Genomic DNA, 22,822 nt, shown 5'->3' on the forward strand with positions numbered 1-22,822 from the left:
TATGCTTATTGCCTCTTCAGTTTATAGTATGTCTCAATTCTTTCCTTGCAGATATGGGATATTGAAGACCAGACTTGCTTATTTACAGCTTGTTCAAAAAACAATGGAATTAAAGGAGAAATTAGTGCTTGCCACTACATATCCAGCACTAGAACATTCTGTGTTGCTACGGATACATTGGCTGTTCTCCGTCTAAGATTACGGTAAAAGAAGGAAAGTAGCCAGAAGTCAAAGGTCTTTTGCACAGGCCTTTTGCACAGGCAAATTTTGCACAGGCCTTTAGCTACTATGTTATTTAGGCTGGCAGTACCATCAGCGTGGAATGTTGTAAGGGTGCTTCGAAAGAGAGCTTTCTCAACTATCCGTTTTGCTGATATTCAGAACTCATGACGTCCTATGACTTATGCAGACTTCTGCTAGTCCAAAAGTTTACTGTGTGTTATCTGGATTGGTGTAGGACACAGTCCAAAGGAGAGACTGTGAAATTCCCATGTTAACTGCTATCTCCTTCAGTTTGAACATCCCCTCCCCACATTTCCAGTATCAGGTGGTAAAAAATATACTAGTTGTGGGGGGAAGGGAAAGCTGCCATCCAAACAAACCAAGGCCCAAATCCTAACCAACTTTCCAGCACTGGCGTAGTGGTGCCAATGGGACGTGTGCTGCATCCTGCAGTTGGATGGCAATCATGGAGGTCTCCTCAAAGTAAGGGAACATTTGTTCCCTTACCTTGGAGCTGCATTGTCCTTATGTCAGTGCTGGAAAGTGGGTTAGGATTGCACCCCAAGTGTGACATATATGCACTATAGGTGAATCGATAGTTTGATAACTAACCACATACCCCATACTTCTCTTGTTCTTATTACCCATAATACAGTTTGCCTCCGGATCCTTACTTGGTGACTTCCCATAAGGAACCAGTTTTGTGCTGCAAATTCAACAAAGTGTTCAGACATGTTGTGAGCTGCTCTGAGCATTCTGTAAGTGAAACAATGAGGGACTGTAGAGTTCTCTCCATTTGATTAGAGCTGGATGAAACTGTAGCTCAGTGGTAAAGCACATGCTTTCCATGTAGAAAGCCTACCTCCACAGGCATTACACTGGGGGCCTCTGGCCTCTACACTGACTGGTAGTAGCTCTTCAGAGTTGTGGTCAGAGGGCGTGTTTCCCTACTCTGCCTGACAATACAGTAGTTTGAGCATGAGACCTTTTGGAGGCAGGGCATGTGTTCTCCCACTGAACTACACTCGAAGGCATGTTAAGCAATTCTGCATTTATTACCTACTTAAGACATGGTGCATTCAAAGTTAATATTGGTCCTAATGATTTTAGTGAGAGAATTAAATCAATAGAAGTTGCAAGGGTTTAACATTAGCAGCCATGTGATTCTAATCTTTTGTTATCCCTTAAGAAAATTTTTTATAAATACAGGTAAAATGAATTTTAAAAGAAAGAAAGTTGCATTACTATTTGGCAATTTTTTTACCTCTTTGTACTGTGAAAATGTATTGCAGCAGCCAAGAGTGCTAAATAATGCAGCCAGGATTCAAAGTCTCACAGAGAGCTGAAATGGAAAGCTCATGTGATCTGATCTAAAGCTGAGCTCTTCAGGTTCTGAGACTTGTGTGGATGAGAGACTCCTTTAGAGTCCCTGTCTCTGAGATTTCCAGATTTCTTGAGAAAGATTTCTTAAAATGTGTTGGGAACACCGATAATAAATGTCAGCCCAATTTGGTATGCATCGACAGCTGTTCTTGATCCTCTCCCTTGCTTCTTGCCCCTTGGGCTTACTAGAGGAAAGGAGAGCTATAGATGTAATACATAACAGACTCGGATTCTAAGATCAGCTTGTGGTAACAGTCTGCTGCCAGAGGGAAAGGTTTTTATCTTAGGCAAGCAGTCTGTGATAGAACTTGCACAGGAAAAATAAATCCTTGTCCAGTGAGATATTTTGCTCTTTCTCATATGCAGCAAATTCCACATGCCTATTCATGGTTGTTTCATATACCATAATGTATCATGAATTTCTTGTGCTTGCTCAACTGGGTGCATTAGTGTGCTAGCCATGATTTGGCTTTCAGACACGGTCCTTTTGGATCCTATTCATTCAGTTGGTTTCCTTTTTCTTTTTCTTAAGGTGGTCAAAGTGTGGGATTTTGACAGTGGAAAATGCTTGTTTGAATTTTGTAATGCTCATGGTAATTCTGCAATAACCTGCCTGACCTTTGACCCTAGTGGAAGAAGGTATGTTTCTAAATGTCAGCATTGGAAGATTCTATATACATGTTTTGTGTGTGTGTGTGTGTGTGTGTTTGTTTTTTTCCATGTTGATGCATGTACAATAATGATGAATTTCTAGGCTCATTACAGGAGGTAGAGATGGCTGTTTGAGAATATGGAATTACAATAACGGACATTGTTTGCACACTTTGAAAAGGGGTAAGCACCATGCTGACATAACAATAACAACCCCTCACCTCCTGCCACTCAGATGTTTCAGTGTTGCTCCATTTTTTCTTCCCTGCAGAATATAAATGTGATGAAGTCTGTGACTGCACCTATGCGGAGATTAATAGAAGCAAGTAAGCAAGCCATGCTGTAAATAGATCCTGCCATGAGAAATTACATCATAGTGTTACCAAAAAGGCTGTTTTGTTTAGGGGAATTATTTATATTAGCCTTCTGGAAACTTTTGGGACCATAGGCTGGATACAAGACAGCGTAGAGCAAAGAAATCCCTTGTTTAGCTTAATGAGGAAATTGGGAGGAAGGTAACTTTCAATCATAGGATTATATTTTTATTGCAAAAATACACAAAGGTAAAACATAATACACATGGAGAATCGATAAGTATAGATTTCTAGTACTGGTCTGGTGTACCTAACTAGTGGTGGATGCGTGTGCTGTGTATTTTGGGTGCATCCGAAAAAGAATCAGAAATGGACAGGAAGTAGGGAGGTATTATAGGGGTTCCTTAATCTGCTAAACCCAGTTGCTGACTAAATATGGGGGAACAGGGAGGAATAGGTAGGGAAGAAGGGGGGGGAAGTTTAGATGCAACGATATATTTACCTGTCCGGGGGGGGGGGAGAGTTGGAGGAAGAGTCTGGCCACTCCGGCCGGTGGGCAGTCAGAGAGAGACCGCATGTGCTCTGAGTTCTCTCTTATAAGATTTGTCTTGGACCTGGAAGTTGATCTAAACTGACCGGAAGTATCCCAGAGCTGTGGGCATGCTCAGTAACACACAATGGTACACGTGGAGTATGTAAAGAAAAGGTGGAAGAGTCCAGAACTCAGTTATCAGCAAAGCTTGGCTCTGGGGGAGGGGGAGTAGCTTACTTCCTGTTGCTACAGGATTTGAGGCTGGAGGTGGCTTAATGGCTGTAATTTAGTTAACAATAGGTGGTAGACTTTGCTGCCAAAGTCCTCCTCCTTTAAGGTGTTTGCATATTCAGTGATTGACTTAAACAATAAAGACATTTCCAGTGTCTCTGGAGAAAATGAGTCTTCCCAGACTGACAATCAACATGAGAGATGAGTGAGCTTAAGATTTGACTCCTTTTGTGGCCTGAAAGAGAAGTTTTAGGCCTGCATTTTAGTCCAAAATACATAACTAGATATAAAAACACAACTTGGAAGGGAAAAAGGGGATTTTCACGTAACAATAGGGCAGGGATCACCAATTTCCATGTTTCTGGGGGCCACCATTTGTCAACACAGCAGTCTGGGAGTCAGACGTGTGCTGTCACATAAGCCCTTTAGGGCTCAAGATTCCTAAAAATGTTGGCAGTGTCTAACACACAGGGAACCTTCCCCCACCTCGGCTGTTTTTCACCTTAACTACCCTTAATATGAGACTCCAAATGGGAAAGCCCAGGGGCTTCTCTACTACCAGGGCTTATGATACAATTCTATCCCACACCATTTTACACTATGCAAACATGTTGACAGAGCACGCATTGCATGCTGTGGTGGAAGGATGACTAGATGAGCTGGGAGAGGTAAGTAGAAATATTACTTACTGCTCTATAGGCCATGTGTTGGCATAAGTCTGAGAGAGGCAGGGGGTGTGTGGGGCTGGGAAAATGGGGATAGGATCTGGCATGTGCTACTGTGGCTAAGATCCACAGATCCCTTACTGTGGCTAAGATCCCTCCTGCCCCAAACCTCCCCTGAACCTCCCCATGACCTGCCCCTGGTGTTACCATACCTACTCTGACACAGGCTGGGTACCTCTCTGGCAGAGCCAGCAGCCATTTGCACCAGTGTTTCTGACACACATGATTGCAGCCTGACGTTTACAATATTTGTGAGAGGACTTACAATAACCAATCAGAAGATGCGCTGTTGTAGGCCCTCCATATGGTTAGGCCATTTTTCCACCTTCTGGCCACTTGAGCTCTTATGAGAGATGGGGGCAGGCTCTTCAGAGCTCAGAAGTAGCACTGTCATGACTGACAGCATGGGAAGAGGGGAAGTGATAGAAAATAAGCCCAGCTAATTAAGCAAATATACATGAGGGTGGAGTGAGGAGCCAATTGAGACAAAAGGCAGCCAGTATAATTGTCCCATGCAAGGATCTCAGTGTCTTAATCTCAGATGCCGCTCTCTTCTGTGTGCTGACTCATACCAGATACTTGTAGTAGAAAATGTCTTTAGCTGATGGTTACAGACACATAGGCGTAGACTAGGGTTGAGCTGATAAAGAATAAATGCCCCATGAGGTGACCTTTCAATCAGTCATAAACAAACCAAAATGGCAAGCAAGAACAGAACATTCAAGGAGAGACTCTATCATTCCTATGCTGAAGCCATAACCAAATCCTATGTAACTCCCTATGTGGGCAATGCAGCAGCGCCAATGGGGTGTGTGCTGCATCCCATGGGGGAGTTTTGGGCAGTTGAGCTCTCTTCAAGATAAGAGAACATTTGTTCCCTTGCCCGCACCTGCCTCTCTCCCACCCTCAACAATGTCTTGCCTTCCCTGTCCACTGGCATGCTAACCAGACCACTTTTTGCTTGCGGGGCCACCAGATCATGCTGAATGCTGTGTCACACTTTGTGGCAGCCAAAAAAGACCTTGCACTACTGGAAAGCTAGTTCTGGCAGTGTAAGGCCCTGTTAGGATTGGGCATAAGTCAAACTTGTCTGCTTCCTAGGCTGATTTACTGCATAGTGAGCTCACCAGCATCTCCTGGTAACAATACACAGTTGTGGGGCTTCCTTTGTTGCTTATCCCAGTTCCTGCCCTTATCCTAGTTCTTGCCCTGCGTTAGCAAGAGGGATACAGAATCTCATTTTGCAAATTCTGCCTCTAAACCACACACATCTCATTGGATTGCTTGTGACTTCTAAAAAGTGATCTAATCTCTATTTATTATTTATTTATTAATTATTATTCTAGGTATATCATAGGTGTTGGATGGAACAGAAGGATAAACATGTTTTATGTAAGTAGTAAAATCATATGTGGAAAGTATCTTAATACAATGTTATTAGTATAAATTAATTTAAACTAGCCATGTGCTGTATAGAATACTGTTCCCATGTGCCTCCACATATCCCCTGGTGACTGGCTCCTCAAAAGAACTAAATAGTTTTAAGTATGCCTAATTTTCTGTTGGATTTTGACCAAAGACACAATCCAATAAATAACTGAGTGCTAAAGTCTGACAGAAATGGTGAGTCTAAGTTTGCAATCCTATATGCATTTTTCTGGTGTAAGTCCCATTGAACACAGTAGCTTCCAGGTAGACATGCCTAGGCTTGCACTGTTTGGGTGACAAATAGGCTGTGTCAGGTGTTAGCCAGGTCAGGCCTAGGACCCAGCCATCCTTCCTTCTCTGAAGTTCAGCGGAAGCTTTTTTCCTCCGTAAAAAAACCATGGGGGAAGGAGATTCAGATTAAGACCATAGCATCAGTGAAGCCCTCCTACATCCACCCCAGTTTTGCCCTGCTTCCCCCCCCCCCACAACTGTGTTAAACTACACACATAATAACTGGGCCACTTTGTATTGAATTGTAATGGCCTTAGAAGGAAACATTCCTTTCCTTTGTTTTCTCCAGCTTTTGATTTTGCTGTGCTATCTTCTGTTTTTGTTTATGCTCCCAGTTCTGGTTTGAATTCTCAGTTTGATTTTTTTTCTTGTTTGCAACCTTTTTGTTTTTAACTTTCTTGTAATTATTCCGTTCCAAAAAAAGTTTTGATTTTTGTGTGTGATTATTTTAAATATATTGTCTTGGTTCATTGTTAGCCATCCTGGAGATCATTTAAATGAGATGGAAGATTCTGGAATATAAATATTTTACCCTGATCTGATTACAGTTTCTGGGATCTTTTGGGAAATACCATAGTATTTAAACTGGTGCAGAACTAATACACACATTATGGATATTGTGTCCTGCAGGATTCTGCAGATAACTTCCATCACATCCGGAAACCTCAGGCCTACTGGCATGATGATATAGTAAGACTCCAGTTTAGCTTCTTCAAATACATAAAATTGCTATCTATATTGTAATAATGTTGATGTGTAGATTTGTGCATTGGTGATTAAGAGTACAGTCCTATATACATGTAGTTGAGAGTAGCTCTCACTGAACTTAATGAGACTGAGTTTTGAGAAGACATGCATATGATTGGGTTGTTTATGCAGTTTGTTAATGTGATAGTAATCAAGTTATCTTGCCAAAGTTCTTTAGGTGAACGCAAAAATTTTTTTTAATCTTTCCTGTCTAATGTCACACACACACACATCTACCCATGCCATCCAAACTGCTTATGAATCTTATCTCTACTTCACAAGTTGTTTACTATATGAACAAGGGGAAAGATTTTGTTCCAGAAAAAAAATCCGGACCTTACTTGTATGCATGGAATTGTAGTTATTTGAACTCAGGCCAGCATACAGACAGTTTTATTCCGGAATCTGTCTGACCAAAAATCAATGTGAGTTTGAGGTGAGTTTTGTTCTTGGAAAGTGATGTTTTATCTGCAAAATTGCTGGTGCAGATTCAAGTAGACCCATTCGGGCAATGGAGGCATGCTGCCCAGGCAAAGGAACAAATGATCCCTTACCCAGGACGACCTCCAGGATTGACCCCCTCTCCACAGCACACATTTCAATGGGGTGGCGGCATTGGCAGGGGGATTTACAGCCCAATCTTATGCTGCCTGGGTGCCTCTCAGTACAGCAGCACTGAAATGGCCCCTGCTGTGTTTCCTGGGGCCAGAGCAGCTGCCAGAGGACTCCTTGGGGTAAGGGAATCTCAGTTCCCTTACCCCCTGTAGAACTCTGCTGGCCTCAATGGTCTCATTGAATCTGTACCAGCTTCTGTGTTGGCGCAGAACCAAGGAGATATGTGTCAGGCTCCATGGCTCCAGAGGGGGGACTGAATTTGGCAGCAGCCTCTGCCGTCATTCCTGCACCCATCCTGGGCCTGATTCATCCTCCTGCCCACTTCCTTCTTCCCCCTTCCCTCCCACCACCCCAAATGCCTCCCTACTGAATGGTGAGGGCGCTTACTACTGGCTGCTATCTGCCAGTGTCCTGCTGGCATGGAGGTCCAGTGCTGACTGACATGAGCTTTCCACTGGCAGAGTGTGCCTCCCACTGTCTGTGAAGTGCCTTATGGCACTTTTGTGACACCCAGCACTGTTGCTGCAAGAGCAGTGCCTGCACTGGAGAGACTAGGATTGGACCCTTAGGATTGGGCCATTGGGGTGCAACTGTGAGACACTGAGAGCCCAATCCTAGGCATGTCTACTCAGAAGTAAGTTCCACTGCAGCCAATTGCGCTTACTCCCAGGTAACTAGATAAGATTGCCACCTGAGTTGCCCAGAATTTATTGGAAATAATGGAGTTTACCAATGGTGTACATTTTCCCTGGCAATAGTTGGTGTGCTGAATGTTACCACCTTATCTGTTCTTTAGACGAGTTCTCAAGGATGCATACAGCAACAATAATAGAGTTTAATACTTTGCAGTGCAATTTCAGGGTGATACTGGTTTGCAGGGCTTGCAATGAATGACAGTGAAAATGAAAAATAGCAAAATTCAAGGAACGTGGAGCAGCACTGCTGCTGTTTTTAATTGGTTGGTTGGCAACCTTCAGTCTCGAAGGACAATGGTATAAGCCTACAGCACCTGGTATTCCAAGGCAATCTCCCATCCAAGTACTAACCAGGCCTGACCCTGCTTAGCTTCCGAGATCAGACAAGATCAGGTATGTGCAAGGTAACAATTGCTGCTGTTTTTAATTACCTCTCTCTTTTCTAAATCAGAGCCGGGGACACAAGGAGGATATTCTGTGCATTGCTCAGTGTCCACCTACCCTCCTTGCCACCTCAAGTTATGATGGTGAAATTATAGTTTGGAATATGATCTCAGGCCACATATGCAATAAATTCCATACTCCTATTGTCACTGCCTCCGTTGGTAAGTTCAATGGTTTTAAGAGAGAGAAACTGTGGAAAACAAACTCATATTTTATCCAGAGCTACTACATCCCATGAATCATTCTGTATTAACCATTGCATATAGAACTGAATAGGAATGGAAAACTCTGAGAATGTTCAAAGTTGAAGCCCATCCCAAGATGTTTTACTGTCTAATAGGCGTGGTGTGGTTAAGACACACCAATTTCCACCACACCAGAGAGTGATGTATTTAGCCCAATATAATTGAAGTTTTTTGATTAACTTCTCATATGTAGTCATTCATCTCCTGATTTATAGATGGGTGGCAGGAGGTGGTCAACCATCTGGTGAGGCATGAACTCTTAAAATCAAGGCATTCATCATTTGGTCAATGCATCGCATGTAGAATAAGGAAATATCTGCAGCTATTAGTTAAAACAAGCATATGGCACACACTTAAGACCCTTTAAAATAACAAATAGGATAGAGCTTGACATCATTGCCCCATGTATCATGATGAGCTATCATCATGATTAGTATCCACAGGTAAGTAAATCATATTATTATGTTATTATTACCACCTCCTTTCAACAAAAACTTTATCAAAGTAGTTGACATAGCAGAAGGCAGTGAGAAAATGGTTCCCTATCTCAAGCATACTGCTGGGCATGGTGCATTGAATACAGCGCTGGGTTTTGAGGGGTAGCATTGGGCTTAAAGCTTGCTTAGAGAAGGAACTCAGGGAGTGGTTTTGAATCAGACAGTATCTTGTAACCTAAATTAATTCAGAGGGTTGTTGTGTGAAAACTGTAATTGGACAGGGCATTTTTTAAACACTTTCTGCTCCTTTTTAAATCTCGTTTAGGATGTGTTCAGACCTTCCCTTCAAATTTTTTATCAGTAATTTTCATTTTTTTTATAAATAAAACTATCATACCAGTCTTAATTCAGTATTGATCTGGGATTCCCGCTCGTACTATTTTTATTATTTTAATAAAAATGTTGTTGTTGTTAAAAATAATCTTAAAATGTTGTTGTTGTTATTAAAAATAATTTTAAACCCTAAATCTCTCAATTTTTACACATGGGCATGTTCCCTCCTCCCACCCCAAGTTTCCTGGTAAACTTTTTTTGGGTTGCTCTGGAGTACCAAGACACTTCTGATTTTTTTTTTAAAAATTATTTTATTTATATATTACAGATACAGGTGAGGAAAATGGGTTAAACTTTGGGCAGGTACTACACAGGTTACACATGAGGATATGGCCCTAGATTACAACATGCATTATTCAAAAAAAAAAAAAAAAAAAAAAAGAACAAAAGCAATCAAACGACTGAAAAAAACACAATAATCTTCAATACAAAAGCTATCCTATTTGCCATTATAAAAATTTAAATTTATCTAAACACTCAATATTGTTTAACTAAAACTATCCAATCATAAAAAGGCTTCCAATATTTTCTTATTCTACCTAAATCTCTCTTTCATTCTTTCTGTTAAAACTTCCATTTCTGCTATTTCATAAATTTTGTCTATTAAATTTTCTCTAGTTGGCACGTCTGTAGATTTCCAATTTTGCGCAAACAGTATTCTTGCCGCTGTAACAATATGTACAATAAGGTATTTTCCATATTGGTCTTTAATTTCTGATGTCACATTTAGGAGGAATATTTCTGGTTTGAATGGTAATACACAATTCAATATCTCTTGCAAGAATTTATGTATCATTTTCCAGTATTTCTTTGCTTTTTCACATGTCCACCACATACGATAAAAGGTTCCTTCAACTTCTTTACATTTCCAACACTTATTTGATAACCCAGAATACATTTTTGCTAATTTCTCTGGAGTTAAATACCATCTATAAAACATTTTATATAAATTCTCTTTAAAAGACACTGCTTTAGTTATCTTAATATTTATATTCCAAATTTGTTTCCAGTCATCCATCAATATATTATATCCAAAAATTTTTGCCCAGCGCACCATTGCATCTTTAACTATTTCATCCTTCATTCTTATCTCCAAGAGAAAATTGTACATTTTTTTTATATATTTCCCCTCATCAATCAAAAATATTTTATCAAAACTTATATCTTCTTCATAAAAACCTATTTTTTGGTCTTCTTGTAATATTGTTCTTATTTGCATTTCATTCCACCAGTCCAATTTTATTCCTTTCTCTTCTAACTCAAACTTACAAGATCTATTATTTATTTTGGTCTTTTTAAATCCAGTTTGGATTAGTTGCTATTTCAAGTGGTTTTATCCATCTGGGTAATTTAGAGTATATCTTGTATTTTATCTGTTCCCATATCCAAATTAAAGATCTTCTTAAAATGTGTTGTCTAAAATATCCATGCTGTTTGACTTTATCATAAAACAGGAATGCATGCCTGGCTATTTGTAAATCAAGTGCTTCTAAAATTAAAATTTTGGAATTTGGTATAAGTCCCCAGTCTTTCATCCAGTTTAGGGCTGCTGCTTGATAATATAATTCCCAGTCTGGTAATCCAAATCCTGTTCTTTTTTTATTCTCTTGAAGTAATTTCTGTCCTATTCTTGGTTTTTTACCTTGCCAGACTTTGCCAGACTACAGAATTTTGTAGTAATTTTATTCATTTCTTCAAAAAAAGTTCTCTTCAAAATAATCGGAATAGTCTGGAGTAAAAACATTAATTTTTATTTTCAACATTTTCATTTTCAATAGAGCTATTCTTCCCATTAGGGATAATTGCAGTTTATTATATTTCTCCAAATCTTTTTTTATTTCTTTAATATAGTTGTCTTCCATTAATGTACTTGTCTTTTTGGTAATTATAATTCCTAGATATTTTACTTTGTTTGTTATTTGTAGTCCAAATTCTTTTAATCGTTCTATATCATTGTCTTTTATATTTTTAAGTATCATTTTGGTCTTCTGGTAATTTATTTTTAAACCTGCCACTTTCCCATATTCTTTCTATCTTCTATGATCCAAAAATTCTATGGAGTTAAGTGGATCTTCCAAGATAAATACCAAATCATCTGAAAACGCTTGTAATTTGTATTCTTCACTTTTTAATTTTATGCGGTTTCATCCTGTTATCTTCTCTTATTACATTATTCAACATTTCTAGTGTCAAAATAAACAACAGTGGTGAAAGTGGACAACCTTGTCTTACTCCTTGTTGAATGTTGATCTCTCTCGTCAATTCTCCATTTACTCTTGTCTTTGCTTTTTGATCTGAATATATTCCTTGTATCATCTTAATAAATTTTGGACCAAAATATAATTCTTGAAGACAGTTAATCATAAAGTTCCAATGTAAATGGTCAAAGGTTTTCTGGGCGTCTAAAAACACTAGGGCTAATTTCTTATCTGGATGCGCTTCAAAAAATTCCAATATGTTTATTATAGTTCTCACATTGTTTTTCAATTGTCTTTTTGGTAAAAACAAAAAACAAAAAAAAACCCAGTTTGATCTTCTTTAATTATTTGAGTTAATATTTTTTTTAATCTTGTTGCTAAAACTGAAGCAAAAATTTTATAATCTGTATTTAAAAGAAAAATAGGTATATAGTTTTTAATTTCTTTTTCATTCGTGTCTGATTTATGTATCAAAGTAATTGTTCCTTCCTTCCATGAGATTGGTATTTCTCCAGTCTCCCATATATCATCTTCTGATGAAATCAGACATTTCTGATTTTTTTTCAAGGCAAGCAATTTATTCACAGGATTTCCTGTGACTAAGCTGGACCTAATTGCTTTGCACGTACACACACTCTCCAAACTTGTTACCAGTGTTTCTCAAACTGTGGGTTGGGACCCACTAGGTGGGTCCCTGTTTATTTCAATATTTTATTTTTAATATGTTAGTCTTGATTCTACCATGGTATGTGACTAAGAGCCCAATCCTGAGCTCGGCACTCTGGCTTTCCACCAGAGCGCACTGTCGCAAACGTGCTGTAAGGCACGTCTGCGAAGCTTACCACTGGGCCAGCGCCTATGCTAGCCCAGCGCTGGCCGGTGCTGGGCTAGTGCTGGGCGGGCGCCTGTCCTCCGCTGCTTGGCAGTCTCACGGACCGCAGAGCCGCAACATGGTAAGTGGGGGTGGGGAGGGGGCAGGGAGGAGGCGTTCTGGGGAGGGGGGAGGCAGGCAGAGGGCGAAGAGAGGGCAGGCGGGAGGCATGCCAGGGAAGGGAGGCAGGGCACAGATCTGGTAGAGCTCAGCTCCACCAGATCCTGTCCGTTCATGTAGGGCGCCCTACACAGTCTTTACCACCGACCTTCTGGTTAGCGGTAAAGTGAGTAGCCCCATTGTGGGGCTGCTTCCCTTACCCGGGGGAAGGGAATGAAAGTCTCCTTCTCCCAAGGCACCACTCACGGCAGGTTGAGGTGTGCAGGATGCAGTGGCAGCCGTTCTGAGCGCTGCTGCAGCTGCGCACCCCTGGCAGCTCAGGATTGGGCTGTAAGGCTGAAATCCTAACCACACTTTCCTGAGAGTAAGCCCCATTGAACAAAATAGAACTTACTTCTGAGTAGACCTGGTTAGGATTGTGCCCTAAGTGGGTAAGTGTGGGTGGGACTGCAGCCTAGGATTGTCAAAACGCTTCCTGCTTGATGTCACTTCTGGTCTAGACATCACTTTCTGTGGGTTTTGTCAGATTCTGGGTTCCATACCATAGGAACCCAGTTCCTGGGTCACATACCATGGAAGCCTCAAGTCTATTCAAAATAAAATACATAATGAAATGAATGGGGAGCCACCTGCAATTGGCTTGCAACCCACCTAGTATGTCCCAACTCATATTTGAAGAAATACTAGAATAAGCCAAGCCAGTTCCAAAGGCTTTACCAAGAGGTGAAGTATTCCTGTTGGAATCCTTTCCCCCAGGCAAAGTGAGACAAAAGGGGGTTACAGTACACTTGAGACAAAAGTAGGAAAGAATGTAGGGCAAGTGAAACCCTTGTAGGGCGAGTGTAGGGTATGGAATGTAGGGCAAGTGTAGGGTAAGTGTTAGCACCAGGTAATTATTGTAATGCTGCTTTTTGCTCCTATTAATAGAAAAATTACAGATTATCAAAAAGACCTTGAGTAACTGGGCTAATCAAACTGGGACAGGCTAATCAAACCAACTGACAGATTATATAAAAAGAAAATGGTCAGTGTCAGCACATCCTTCTCTCTATAACTTTCTGAATTTGATTAGGCCACAAGATACTAAATTATCCAATTACTATGGCACAATCTAAATGATTAATGAAGTTTGCTTTTAAATTAATGAATGTTCGTTTTGCTTTTCTTGCCTGTAGATGCAAGTGTTACTCAGGTTATCTTTCTAAAGACTCGTGCTTTGAAATTTGAATCTACCACAGCTTCTCTTGTTTCCAATGGGCCGCAAGGTAGGATTAATGCAATGTGGTTTGTGTTGCAGCCTACTACAACTCTAGAGAATAACAAAGGGTGCAATCCTAACCCATTTTCCCACACTGACATAAGTGCAATGCAACTTCAAAGTAAGGAAACAAACATTGCCTTACCTTGAGGAGGCCTCCATGACTGCCCCCCAACTGCAGGATGTAGCACAAGCCCCATTGGCACAGCTATGCCACTGCTGGAAAGTTGGTTAGAATTGGACACAAAATTATTTAAAACTGTTGGAAAATAGTAGTTTTTGATGGGAAAAGGGGGCCTAAGAGTCTAGCAGGGTTATAAAGTGGGGGTGCTTTTTCCTGAAGCCACCCACCAACCCCCAACTAGATAGCTACTGAGAATAAAATAGGAACAGAGGCAGAAAAAGGGTTTCAGAGAAAAAGACACTTCACTCACAGTTCACAAGCATGTACTGTACATCTATGTTGGCTGTACAGGTCCTAAACTTTGGAACAGGGAATCCTAGAGCTATTGCCTTTGCATGGTACATGAGACCTCATAGCAGTGTGGATTCCATGCAGCTGGTCAGAGTTGACCGAGAGAGGCCTCCATGCTTGGAGGATCAGGAGAAGAGGGGAAGGAAGGAAGCCTGGCAGAGAAATCTCCACAGATCAAAAAGGACAAAGTAAGGGGTGGGGAACGGTAGCCTCTTAGTCCTATGGACAGTGCACTGCTCATCAGTAGGCAGTACTGCTCCTTTAGACAGTGTTGTACCTATTATCATTGTTAAGTTTTTCTTATGCAATAACTGATAGACTGGGTATAAAGAGTGAAAGGATATATATCCTTGTTGTATGATGAGCATTAAGGGCCCAATCCTATCCGATTTTCAAGTGCCAGTGCAGTCACACCAATGGGGTGTGCACCACATCCTGTGGTAGTGGGGCAGTCACAGAGGCCTCCTCAAGGTATGGAAGTATTTGTTCTCTTACCCAAAGGCTTCATTGTTGCTGCACCAGTACTGGAAATTTGGATAGGATTGGGTCCTAAGTCACCAGTGAATTCTCTGATCAGGTCAATAGCCAAAGGTCACCGATTTGAAGACCTTCTGTGTCAGTATTTCATCCTCCTTGAAGTCCTCCATACATAGCCTGTTGATGAATGGCAGTTGCTAAAGTGTTAGAACTAATTTACCCTGTCAGATTAGCACTGCATCTCTGCACAGTTCAGCACATGCTGAAGCAGTTGGTTAACTGCTTTTCAGTCCAATCCTGAGCTTCCTGCAGGTGCTGGGAAGCAGCTGGAGGTCTCCTTGGGGACTTGCATCCCCTTCCCTGGAGAAATGCCTCAAGCCCCACAATGGGACTTCTCATGCCTGCGACAGCTGTTTTACCGGCGCAATGAGAAAACCTCTGTGTCGGGCTTTTCAGCCTGACAGGGATAGGATCCAGTAGAGCAGGGCTCTGCCAGTCCCACCCCCTCCCAGGTGGTCACTGCTGCCTAGCGGTGTGACTTATCCTTGGGCCATCACATGGTGTTTCCATTCAGCACTGAGGCCCAGCTCCGGTGGCCCCTACACCCTCGGTGCCACAAATGTCTTACGGCATGTTTGCAATCTTCAGCATCAGCGCTGCAGCACAGCGCCAGCACTCAGGAAGTTCAGGATTGGACCCTTAGGGTACAGTCCTAACCAACTTTCCAGCACTGGCATAGCTGTGCCAATGGGGCATGTGCTGCATCCTGCAGTTGGGAGGCAGTCACGGAGGCCTCCTCAAGGTTAGGCAGTGTTTGTTCCCTTACCTCAGAGTTGCATTGCCCTTACCTTGATGTTGGAAATTTGGTTAGGATTGTGCCCTTAATCACAACTTCCCCTTCATGTTGTGTTTCTTGATCCAGTTTTGGCAGCTTTACGGTGGTGCAGGAATGCTGATTGAGTTGCTTACTAGGGTATGGCATGAAGCAATCATGCACTACATTTTCATGACATGCTGTGTATTCTGCATCAGTCAGTCTGCATTCTCAGTGTGCAATTTTAGTTGAATAAATTGGCCCTCTTGCTGTTCAGTTCCCATGAATGCTCGATTACTATTAAAATATGCTTCTGTTTGTGGCTACTAAATATATGTAATTGATTCATTTTATTCAGGCTATCTATACTTCTGGAGCCTTTGTGCTGGGGACCCACTTATAGCAAGTTTTATACCTGTAAGTTTTGGCAGATTAACTCAATTTAATGCTATAAAACAATTCTTTGTTGGGGAGAGTCTGTTTAATTGCAATTAAGGCCTATGCTGAACTGGCGCCAGGTTTTGGGGTGCCATGGGGAAAGCACTGTACTGGACCCCACAATGGCATGCTGGGACTCTGCCTTCTCATGCTTGCAGGCCATGTACACACTACCCCTCCCACTCAATGGTGCCCAGCAGCCTGGGAAAGCTTACTGGACAGCAGATAGATGCTATTCCTGCAGCACTGCAGTGCTGAAAGAAGAGTGTCCATCCACCCACCTGTTAGCTTTGCTTACATGTCACCCAAAATACAGTTGTTGTCCATTCTTGATGTCAATTATTAACTAACAATGTGATTTTAATCAATGTATGTTCCAGTCTAGAGAGAAATCCCTAATCAGCAGCATTGCAGTTACTGCTGATGACTCCTATCTATATTCAGCAGATGAGAATGGGTTTGTGTATGTCCATAACATCAAAGATTATGCTCTTCAAGATGCTGGACAAGAAGCACTAAAATGTACGTGGGTGGGGTAAATTTTTAGTTTTATTTCTAGAACAGGATGAAATTGGTTTCAGGATACGTGTAAGGATACAGTTCTAAGATACAAGCCTGGTGATCATGAACAGTGTATTAGCATGGCTTCCCTGTCATTACTGTTAAATATTATTGACAGTGCACTGAAGAAAAATGCTATTTGCTAGTTGGGGGAGCACCATTGCTCTCTATAGATGGATTAGGTGGAAAAGTTGGCATGTTGATGAGTGATGAGGCTAGCTGTGGTGCTGAACTGTTGTGCAGCCCAGAGTAGTGCCTTGTTTTTCTTTAAGCCACACTGAGAAAAGTTTGTCACATTTTGTAGTGTTAGCTCCTCCAACTAGTCTGTTCAGAAAGTCTGTCACTGTTGTAAATAATTACTAATTTAAATGCAAGATGGTCTAAAAGCTACTGCTGCAAGTGGTTCCTTTCCTGGCTTCTCGTCATTCCCCCCTCCCTCTACAGCCCATATTGTACAGTCCCTCAACAGTGGCTGTTGGGGGGGGGGGCGCTCAGGGGTTTTGGTAGGGAGGAGGGAGTGGGGAGAGGGGCTTGTGCTAGCATAGTTTATAATAAGCACAACACTCCGGATACCACCCACTGCATCTACAGATGTTTGGATTATAAAAACACATAATAGAAAAAAGAGAAATGTGACCATTTAAAAAAAGCCAAGTGTCTTTAGCCTTCCCTTCCACCACATAATCCAGTGTGTCGTGTCCACACTTGCCATTAACAGAACTATTAGCCATAGACCACAGACCAAATCTCAGTATCATTCCATTTCATGTACAAATTCCTTTCAGTTATGAGGACAAAGTTTTGTCAGAGTAAGACTTAGAAGCATGTTGTCAAGTCTGATAGCATCTTTTGCTGCTCCAAAAGAGGTACAATACATAATCCACATGCTGTGTGCTAGAATCTCTTACAGTTACAGAAAATGCTCTTATCCAGTTGCTTGAAGTCCAAGAGTTGTTACCCAGCATGCTTTGTAACCCAAGAATTCTGAGATGCACCTCCCAGATCTAATACAACTTCTCTGCTGCTCTTTCAGATATTATGGGCCAAGCACCTGCCTATGTTGCTTGCTTGTGCAGTCAGGCAAGCCTTGGATATCATCTGTTCCAGATAGGCCAGTTACTTCTCAACAGTCATGTGCCTTGTTCAAAATATAACTTGCATAAATTCTGCTGCATTGCTATAATAGAGACATTTATAATAGACATTTCTGCAGTTAGGCTATGAATTTAGTGTTACATCCTGACCTTAAAGAATATACTGTGCTTTTGTGTATCAATATACATCCAATGCCTTGTCTTAGGTCTATTTTTTTACATTGCTGTAGATGTGAATCACTGGAGAGCTCATTTAAAGCTGGTTCTATCGTAAGTAATGACTTATCCTTTAACAGAAGGATGATTTGCACATATATTGTACATCTCTAACTGATTATCATCTCTGGTTTAACAAATAGGTTAGAAGTTATAGATGAAGATTGTGTCCTCTTGTCCTGCTCTATTGACTGTACTGTTCGTTTGTGGAGCCTGGATGGGGAATACATTGGTAAATTCACAAAACTCAAAAGCCATGTAACTCCTTCATTATAACTGACATTTTAACAGAAGGGAAATCACACCACCATATTGATAGGTTTCAACCTTTAAAGTCCTTCACGGTTTGGGGCCAGGTTGTCTGAGGGACCGCCTTCTCCCATATATTCCTGCCTGCCCTCTTAGATCATCTGAGGGGGCGTTCCTGCAAGTGCCACCTTTCTCCCAAAGTAGGGGGATGGCAGCATGGGGGGCAAGTCTTCTCAGTAGTGGCACCACAGTTATTGAACTCCCTATGGGGGAATTAAGCCCGCCCTCATTGCATTTTGGTAAGGGCTTAAAACATTTTTGGGATGTCTGCCTCCTGTGCCTCTATAGCTGTTCCTTGGATATATTTATCATCCTCCAATTGGTGTTCCCCCTCGTTGTATTCCCTTTTTTTCATTGTAGTATTGTATTTTCTATTTTTTTTACTCTATTGTGTATTATATATTGTATTTTTATTTATTTTTAACTCTATAAATTGTAAGATATAAATTGTATAAATTGGGCATATGCTTCAGCAGAGGAAAGGCAGGTTAGAAATCGTTTAAATAATAATATAAACAGTTAAGTCCATGTCATGCACCTGACAATAAGACATATTCCACAATATATTAGTAGCCTGCCTCTGTTTTGTAACAGAGTAAAATCTCCCCTTTTTATTATCATTCTGGCTAGGTGTGTTTTTTAAAAACCTAGAAATTGACTAAGAGCTTTTCAAAATGGTTGAAAAGCAGTCTTGCAGCCCAGTTCAATGAGTGATTTCATCATGAACCTACTGAAATAAATATGATTCTTTTATTTTGAACACTGGGCTGTGGAGTCGACTACTATAGGTATACTTCTTCTTGATGATTATGTTTAATTGATCTTTTTTAATAGTGCTTTCAGCACTTAGGTGCAGTGGCTAAAATCAAATTTTAGAACAGTTAGATTGCTCAAACACTGATCAATCCTCGCTTCATTTTTTTTAAGGCTCATGTATAACCCCTCAACTTAATAAATGTTCACTTATTACATTTTGCAGCTGACTGAAATTTTACTTTAGCAGTATTTACCCCACAACAATTGAGTGTAAAATACCCCGGATTCTTAGCTAATGTTTTCTTTAGAAACCACTTCAGTCATAATTGTTTTCACTACATCTAGTTTCATCACTGCTTCCATCTGCGATATCCAGAGATACTAGGTTTCTCCCCCCAACACTCCTGCATTAGGATTTGTTTCCTCTTCTTGTCTCCTCTTCCGTAGGAACCTTTGGTCAAACAGAACCTTGGGAAATTTTTACCCCATCCTCCTGGAAGCATCCCATGGTTCCTTATGAAATTTTGATAGATCCGCAGAGTATGCCCATTCATCCAGTACTAGAAGAATCCTCTGATTTGCAGATCACAAACCAAGTGAAGACAACCCCAGAGGAATTCACAGCTAAGGTTTGTATGCCACAGCTCCAGACTTACTACTAAGCTGCGTTATACAGTCCAATTATAAGGGGCCAGGGGCATAGGTTCCATAGACACTGCAACCTCAGTTTTAGTTGGTGCTTTGAGTGGGCCAGTAAATGAATGTTAAGTCATCATCTTCCTTCCCAGTTCTGTTCTTTTGTGTAACAGTACTGAAGGGCTACATCCTACAGTTTGAAGAGTAATCTCACTTGTTAGAGGATGCAACTTCATTCCATATTCCATGATCTACTGCTCATGCAGTTTTTTTCTAATCAGCTGCCCTGAAATGCATATAGTAATCAAATGGGTCATATCTTCTAAAAATCTTAGTAGATTGTTACACTCTGCGCTGGAGTAGGGATAGCAGTGTAACTGTATATTAAAATAGAATTTGTTTTAAAACAAAATCAGCCTGCAAAACAGATACCATGTGTATTATGTATTAAAAAAGGGATTCTTGCAATGAATATGCACATATGTACATATATGAAAATGAGACAATTGACACCTTAATGCTGTAGTAAATGGAAAGTCCAGAAAACAAACAGTAACTGTTCCTGTACTAATCTTCTGCCATCTAGTTCAATGTGGATTCTTCAGCATAACTCCCCAAACTTCCATAGGTGTAATTAACAGCAGTAATGGCTGCAATGATTGTTGTAATAGTAAATTGTATGAATAATGCAGCAGCTATCCTCCTGCCTTCATCAGGAAGCAAGCTCTACTCTCCCGCTGTTCCAAGGTTCTCTTACTGATGAAGATATTAAAGAAGAAATTAACAAGCAGTCTTACAAACAAGCTTCAAGTAGGAGGTAAGAAGGAGCTCAACTTGACAAATATTGTATATTTTCAAGAATTTTTACTTTTCACAATTCCCTTCTTCTAGGCTGAAGCATGAGCCTTCCAAGCTTTTAAACAGACGGGTTAACCATGGGAGACCAAACACTTATCGCACAATCAACTATTATGAAGTTGACAGTTTCCCAGGAAACTGTGAGAAGCCCGATTTGTCCATTCTTGGTACAGACATTTTTAGTGCTAATTATCAAGGAGTCACTGAGCAATAAAGCGACAAAGCCCATCACTTGTCATGTCACTGAAAGAAAGCTTGTTCATAAGTTCTGGTGTAATTTCTCTGATTGTAATTTTTTGTCCCAAATGAAAAGGTGTTTAAAAGAAACCTGACAGCTAATCCTCCTCTTTTAAAGGGCATCAGAGTGCTGTTTTGCAACCTTAATCTAAAAAAGGAATTTTTATAGAACTCAAGCCAAAGGTGTCTCACAAATATGGGTGTCATTTCAGATTTTACTGCATAGGGCTAGGGAGACAAGATTCAGCAGGGGACTTCTTGCAGATATACTCAAGGTTTAATAGAGCAGTGTTTAAGAGCATTATTTTATTTTGTATGCACCATAATGATAATGGATTAGATGAAGGCTTAGAAAAACTGAAGCTCAGTCTAGAAAAAATGCTGTTATATACCAACTGAGAGCCCAATCCTCTTTTCCAAGACTGGTAGAGCTATGCCAGTGGGGTGTGCACTGCATCCTGTAGTGGGGAAGGCAATCACAGAAGCCTCCTCAAGTTATGGAACATTTGTTCCCTTACCTCAGGACTGCATTTCAGTTGCACTGGTGCTGGGAAGTTGGATAGGATTGGGCCCTCACTTGGGAGTGAATTTTAGCCCATTCTTGATGGGGTTGCATTCCTCAAGAATCACATTTGCAGACCGAGGGCCCAATCCTAAACTTCTCAGAACTTGTGTCGCACATCTACAATTCCCTTCTTCTCTAGCAGCACTAGTTGCTGGTGACTAGGTTTGGGGTAGGGGGAGGAACCATGGCAGGAGGTAGGTGGGACAGCAGAGCTCTGCTCCACTGTATCCTATCCTCCATGTCAGGCTGAAAAGCCCAACATGGAGGTTCTCAAGTCTGCGCTAGTAAAATAGCACAGACTTGAGAAGCCCCATTCCATGGCTTGGGGCATTCCCCAGGTGAAGGGAATGAAAGCCCCCTTCTCCCAAGGATACCTCCAGTGGCCTGGGTGCTGCCACTAGATGCAGTGCTAGCTGTTTTAGCACCACTGCACCCAGTTGAGCCTGCTGGCTATGTGTGAAAATAATGGATCAGCTTCCATAGTGTGGTACAAGTGAAGCTGGTGCAATAGATATATCCTCTCATAGGTAGGAATAGACTTGGTACTAGTAATATGCAGATTTGATTACAATAACTCATAGTACTCTTTATGGGGCCACTCTTGAAGATTACCCCAACATCAAAGTTCAGCAGTTGGTTACCAGATTGACTAGAAATGACCACCAGGAAAATCTGTTATAAAAAAAATTCAGATTTCTATTTGGTTTCCAGGTCCAATTCAAAGTGCTACTTTCAACCTATAAAATGCTATAGGGCCTCAAACCAAGGAATCTGAAGGACTCCTTGCTCCTCAGTGAACCTGCCTATATTTTAAAATCAGTAGTTTAGGTCCTAATTTAAGGTGCCCCCCCCCTCCTGAAGGTTACTGTTACATAAACATTTCTGTCCTACTTTTCAGGACAAAACAGATTTCAGAACTATTTACCAATGTTATCTACAGAGGAATGACTTTAACTGCAGGTACTGCATTCCGACACAAGTTCTCTGAATTGCTCATAATAGTCACCCAGTTTATACATAACCAGTAAACTGGCTTAAAACTGGCTTCTCCTGAGGCATAATCACATGCAGCATCCTAGTGGAGATGCCAGGCATGAGTGGGAAGTACTTTTTAAGGATAAGACCATTCTTTGTAGAGACTCCTGCAAATTTTTCAATGTAGTCAGCTGCTATCACCTTTGACTATGGTCATTTTCAGCAATTGAAACTACACGTTTTCCTCAAACCTGAAAGAGAAGACATGTTCACAGCAAGCCAGTACTGCTTATGCATTTCTAGAACAAGACTGAAAGTATCACTCTGTGGTATCCATAGACATAACTATCCATCCTGTTGAACAACCTTGAAGCTCTGGATAAGGTAGTGTCAAATACGGCATGAGGGCACCATGGAATTCAGGAACAGTAACAAATTTGAGAGTGAATGTAGTACAGGTTGAGTCCAGAGGCGGTCTCAGACTTTTGCATGCCCAGGGCCATCCCTGCCTTTGCCACCCCAACTCGGAAGTAATTGCAGTGACATCATCATCACCGCAATTACTTCCTCATAGCTGCCTCCTCCCTTCCCCTTTAAAAAAAGGGGAAGTG

The 22,822-nt window shown here is 41.1% G+C and overlaps 1 protein-coding gene across 1 annotated transcript in view; it reads left to right on the forward strand.

Moving 5' to 3' along the window:
• LOC136646009 (cilia- and flagella-associated protein 337-like) overlaps positions 1 to 20,648 on the forward strand; it is a 42,565-nt gene extending 21,917 nt beyond the window's left edge. Inside the window, exons 13-29 of the mRNA XM_066622531.1 lie at positions 52 to 203; positions 878 to 980; positions 2,138 to 2,244; positions 2,360 to 2,439; positions 2,528 to 2,582; positions 5,405 to 5,450; positions 6,408 to 6,467; positions 8,286 to 8,439; positions 12,778 to 12,793; positions 13,725 to 13,807; positions 15,925 to 15,983; positions 16,385 to 16,526; positions 17,890 to 17,929; positions 18,019 to 18,107; positions 19,388 to 19,569; positions 20,293 to 20,393; positions 20,468 to 20,648. Of these exons, the coding sequence (XP_066478628.1) occupies positions 52 to 203; positions 878 to 980; positions 2,138 to 2,244; positions 2,360 to 2,439; positions 2,528 to 2,582; positions 5,405 to 5,450; positions 6,408 to 6,467; positions 8,286 to 8,439; positions 12,778 to 12,793; positions 13,725 to 13,807; positions 15,925 to 15,983; positions 16,385 to 16,526; positions 17,890 to 17,929; positions 18,019 to 18,107; positions 19,388 to 19,569; positions 20,293 to 20,393; positions 20,468 to 20,648 (1,650 nt within the window). The remainder of the gene's footprint in view (positions 1 to 51; positions 204 to 877; positions 981 to 2,137; positions 2,245 to 2,359; positions 2,440 to 2,527; positions 2,583 to 5,404; positions 5,451 to 6,407; positions 6,468 to 8,285; positions 8,440 to 12,777; positions 12,794 to 13,724; positions 13,808 to 15,924; positions 15,984 to 16,384; positions 16,527 to 17,889; positions 17,930 to 18,018; positions 18,108 to 19,387; positions 19,570 to 20,292; positions 20,394 to 20,467) is intronic.
• Positions 20,649 to 22,822: the final 2,174 nt, after the last annotated feature.

Source organism: Tiliqua scincoides, chromosome 3 (genome assembly GCF_035046505.1).
Source record: "Tiliqua scincoides isolate rTilSci1 chromosome 3, rTilSci1.hap2, whole genome shotgun sequence".
NCBI lineage: Eukaryota > Metazoa > Chordata > Lepidosauria > Squamata > Scincidae > Tiliqua > Tiliqua scincoides.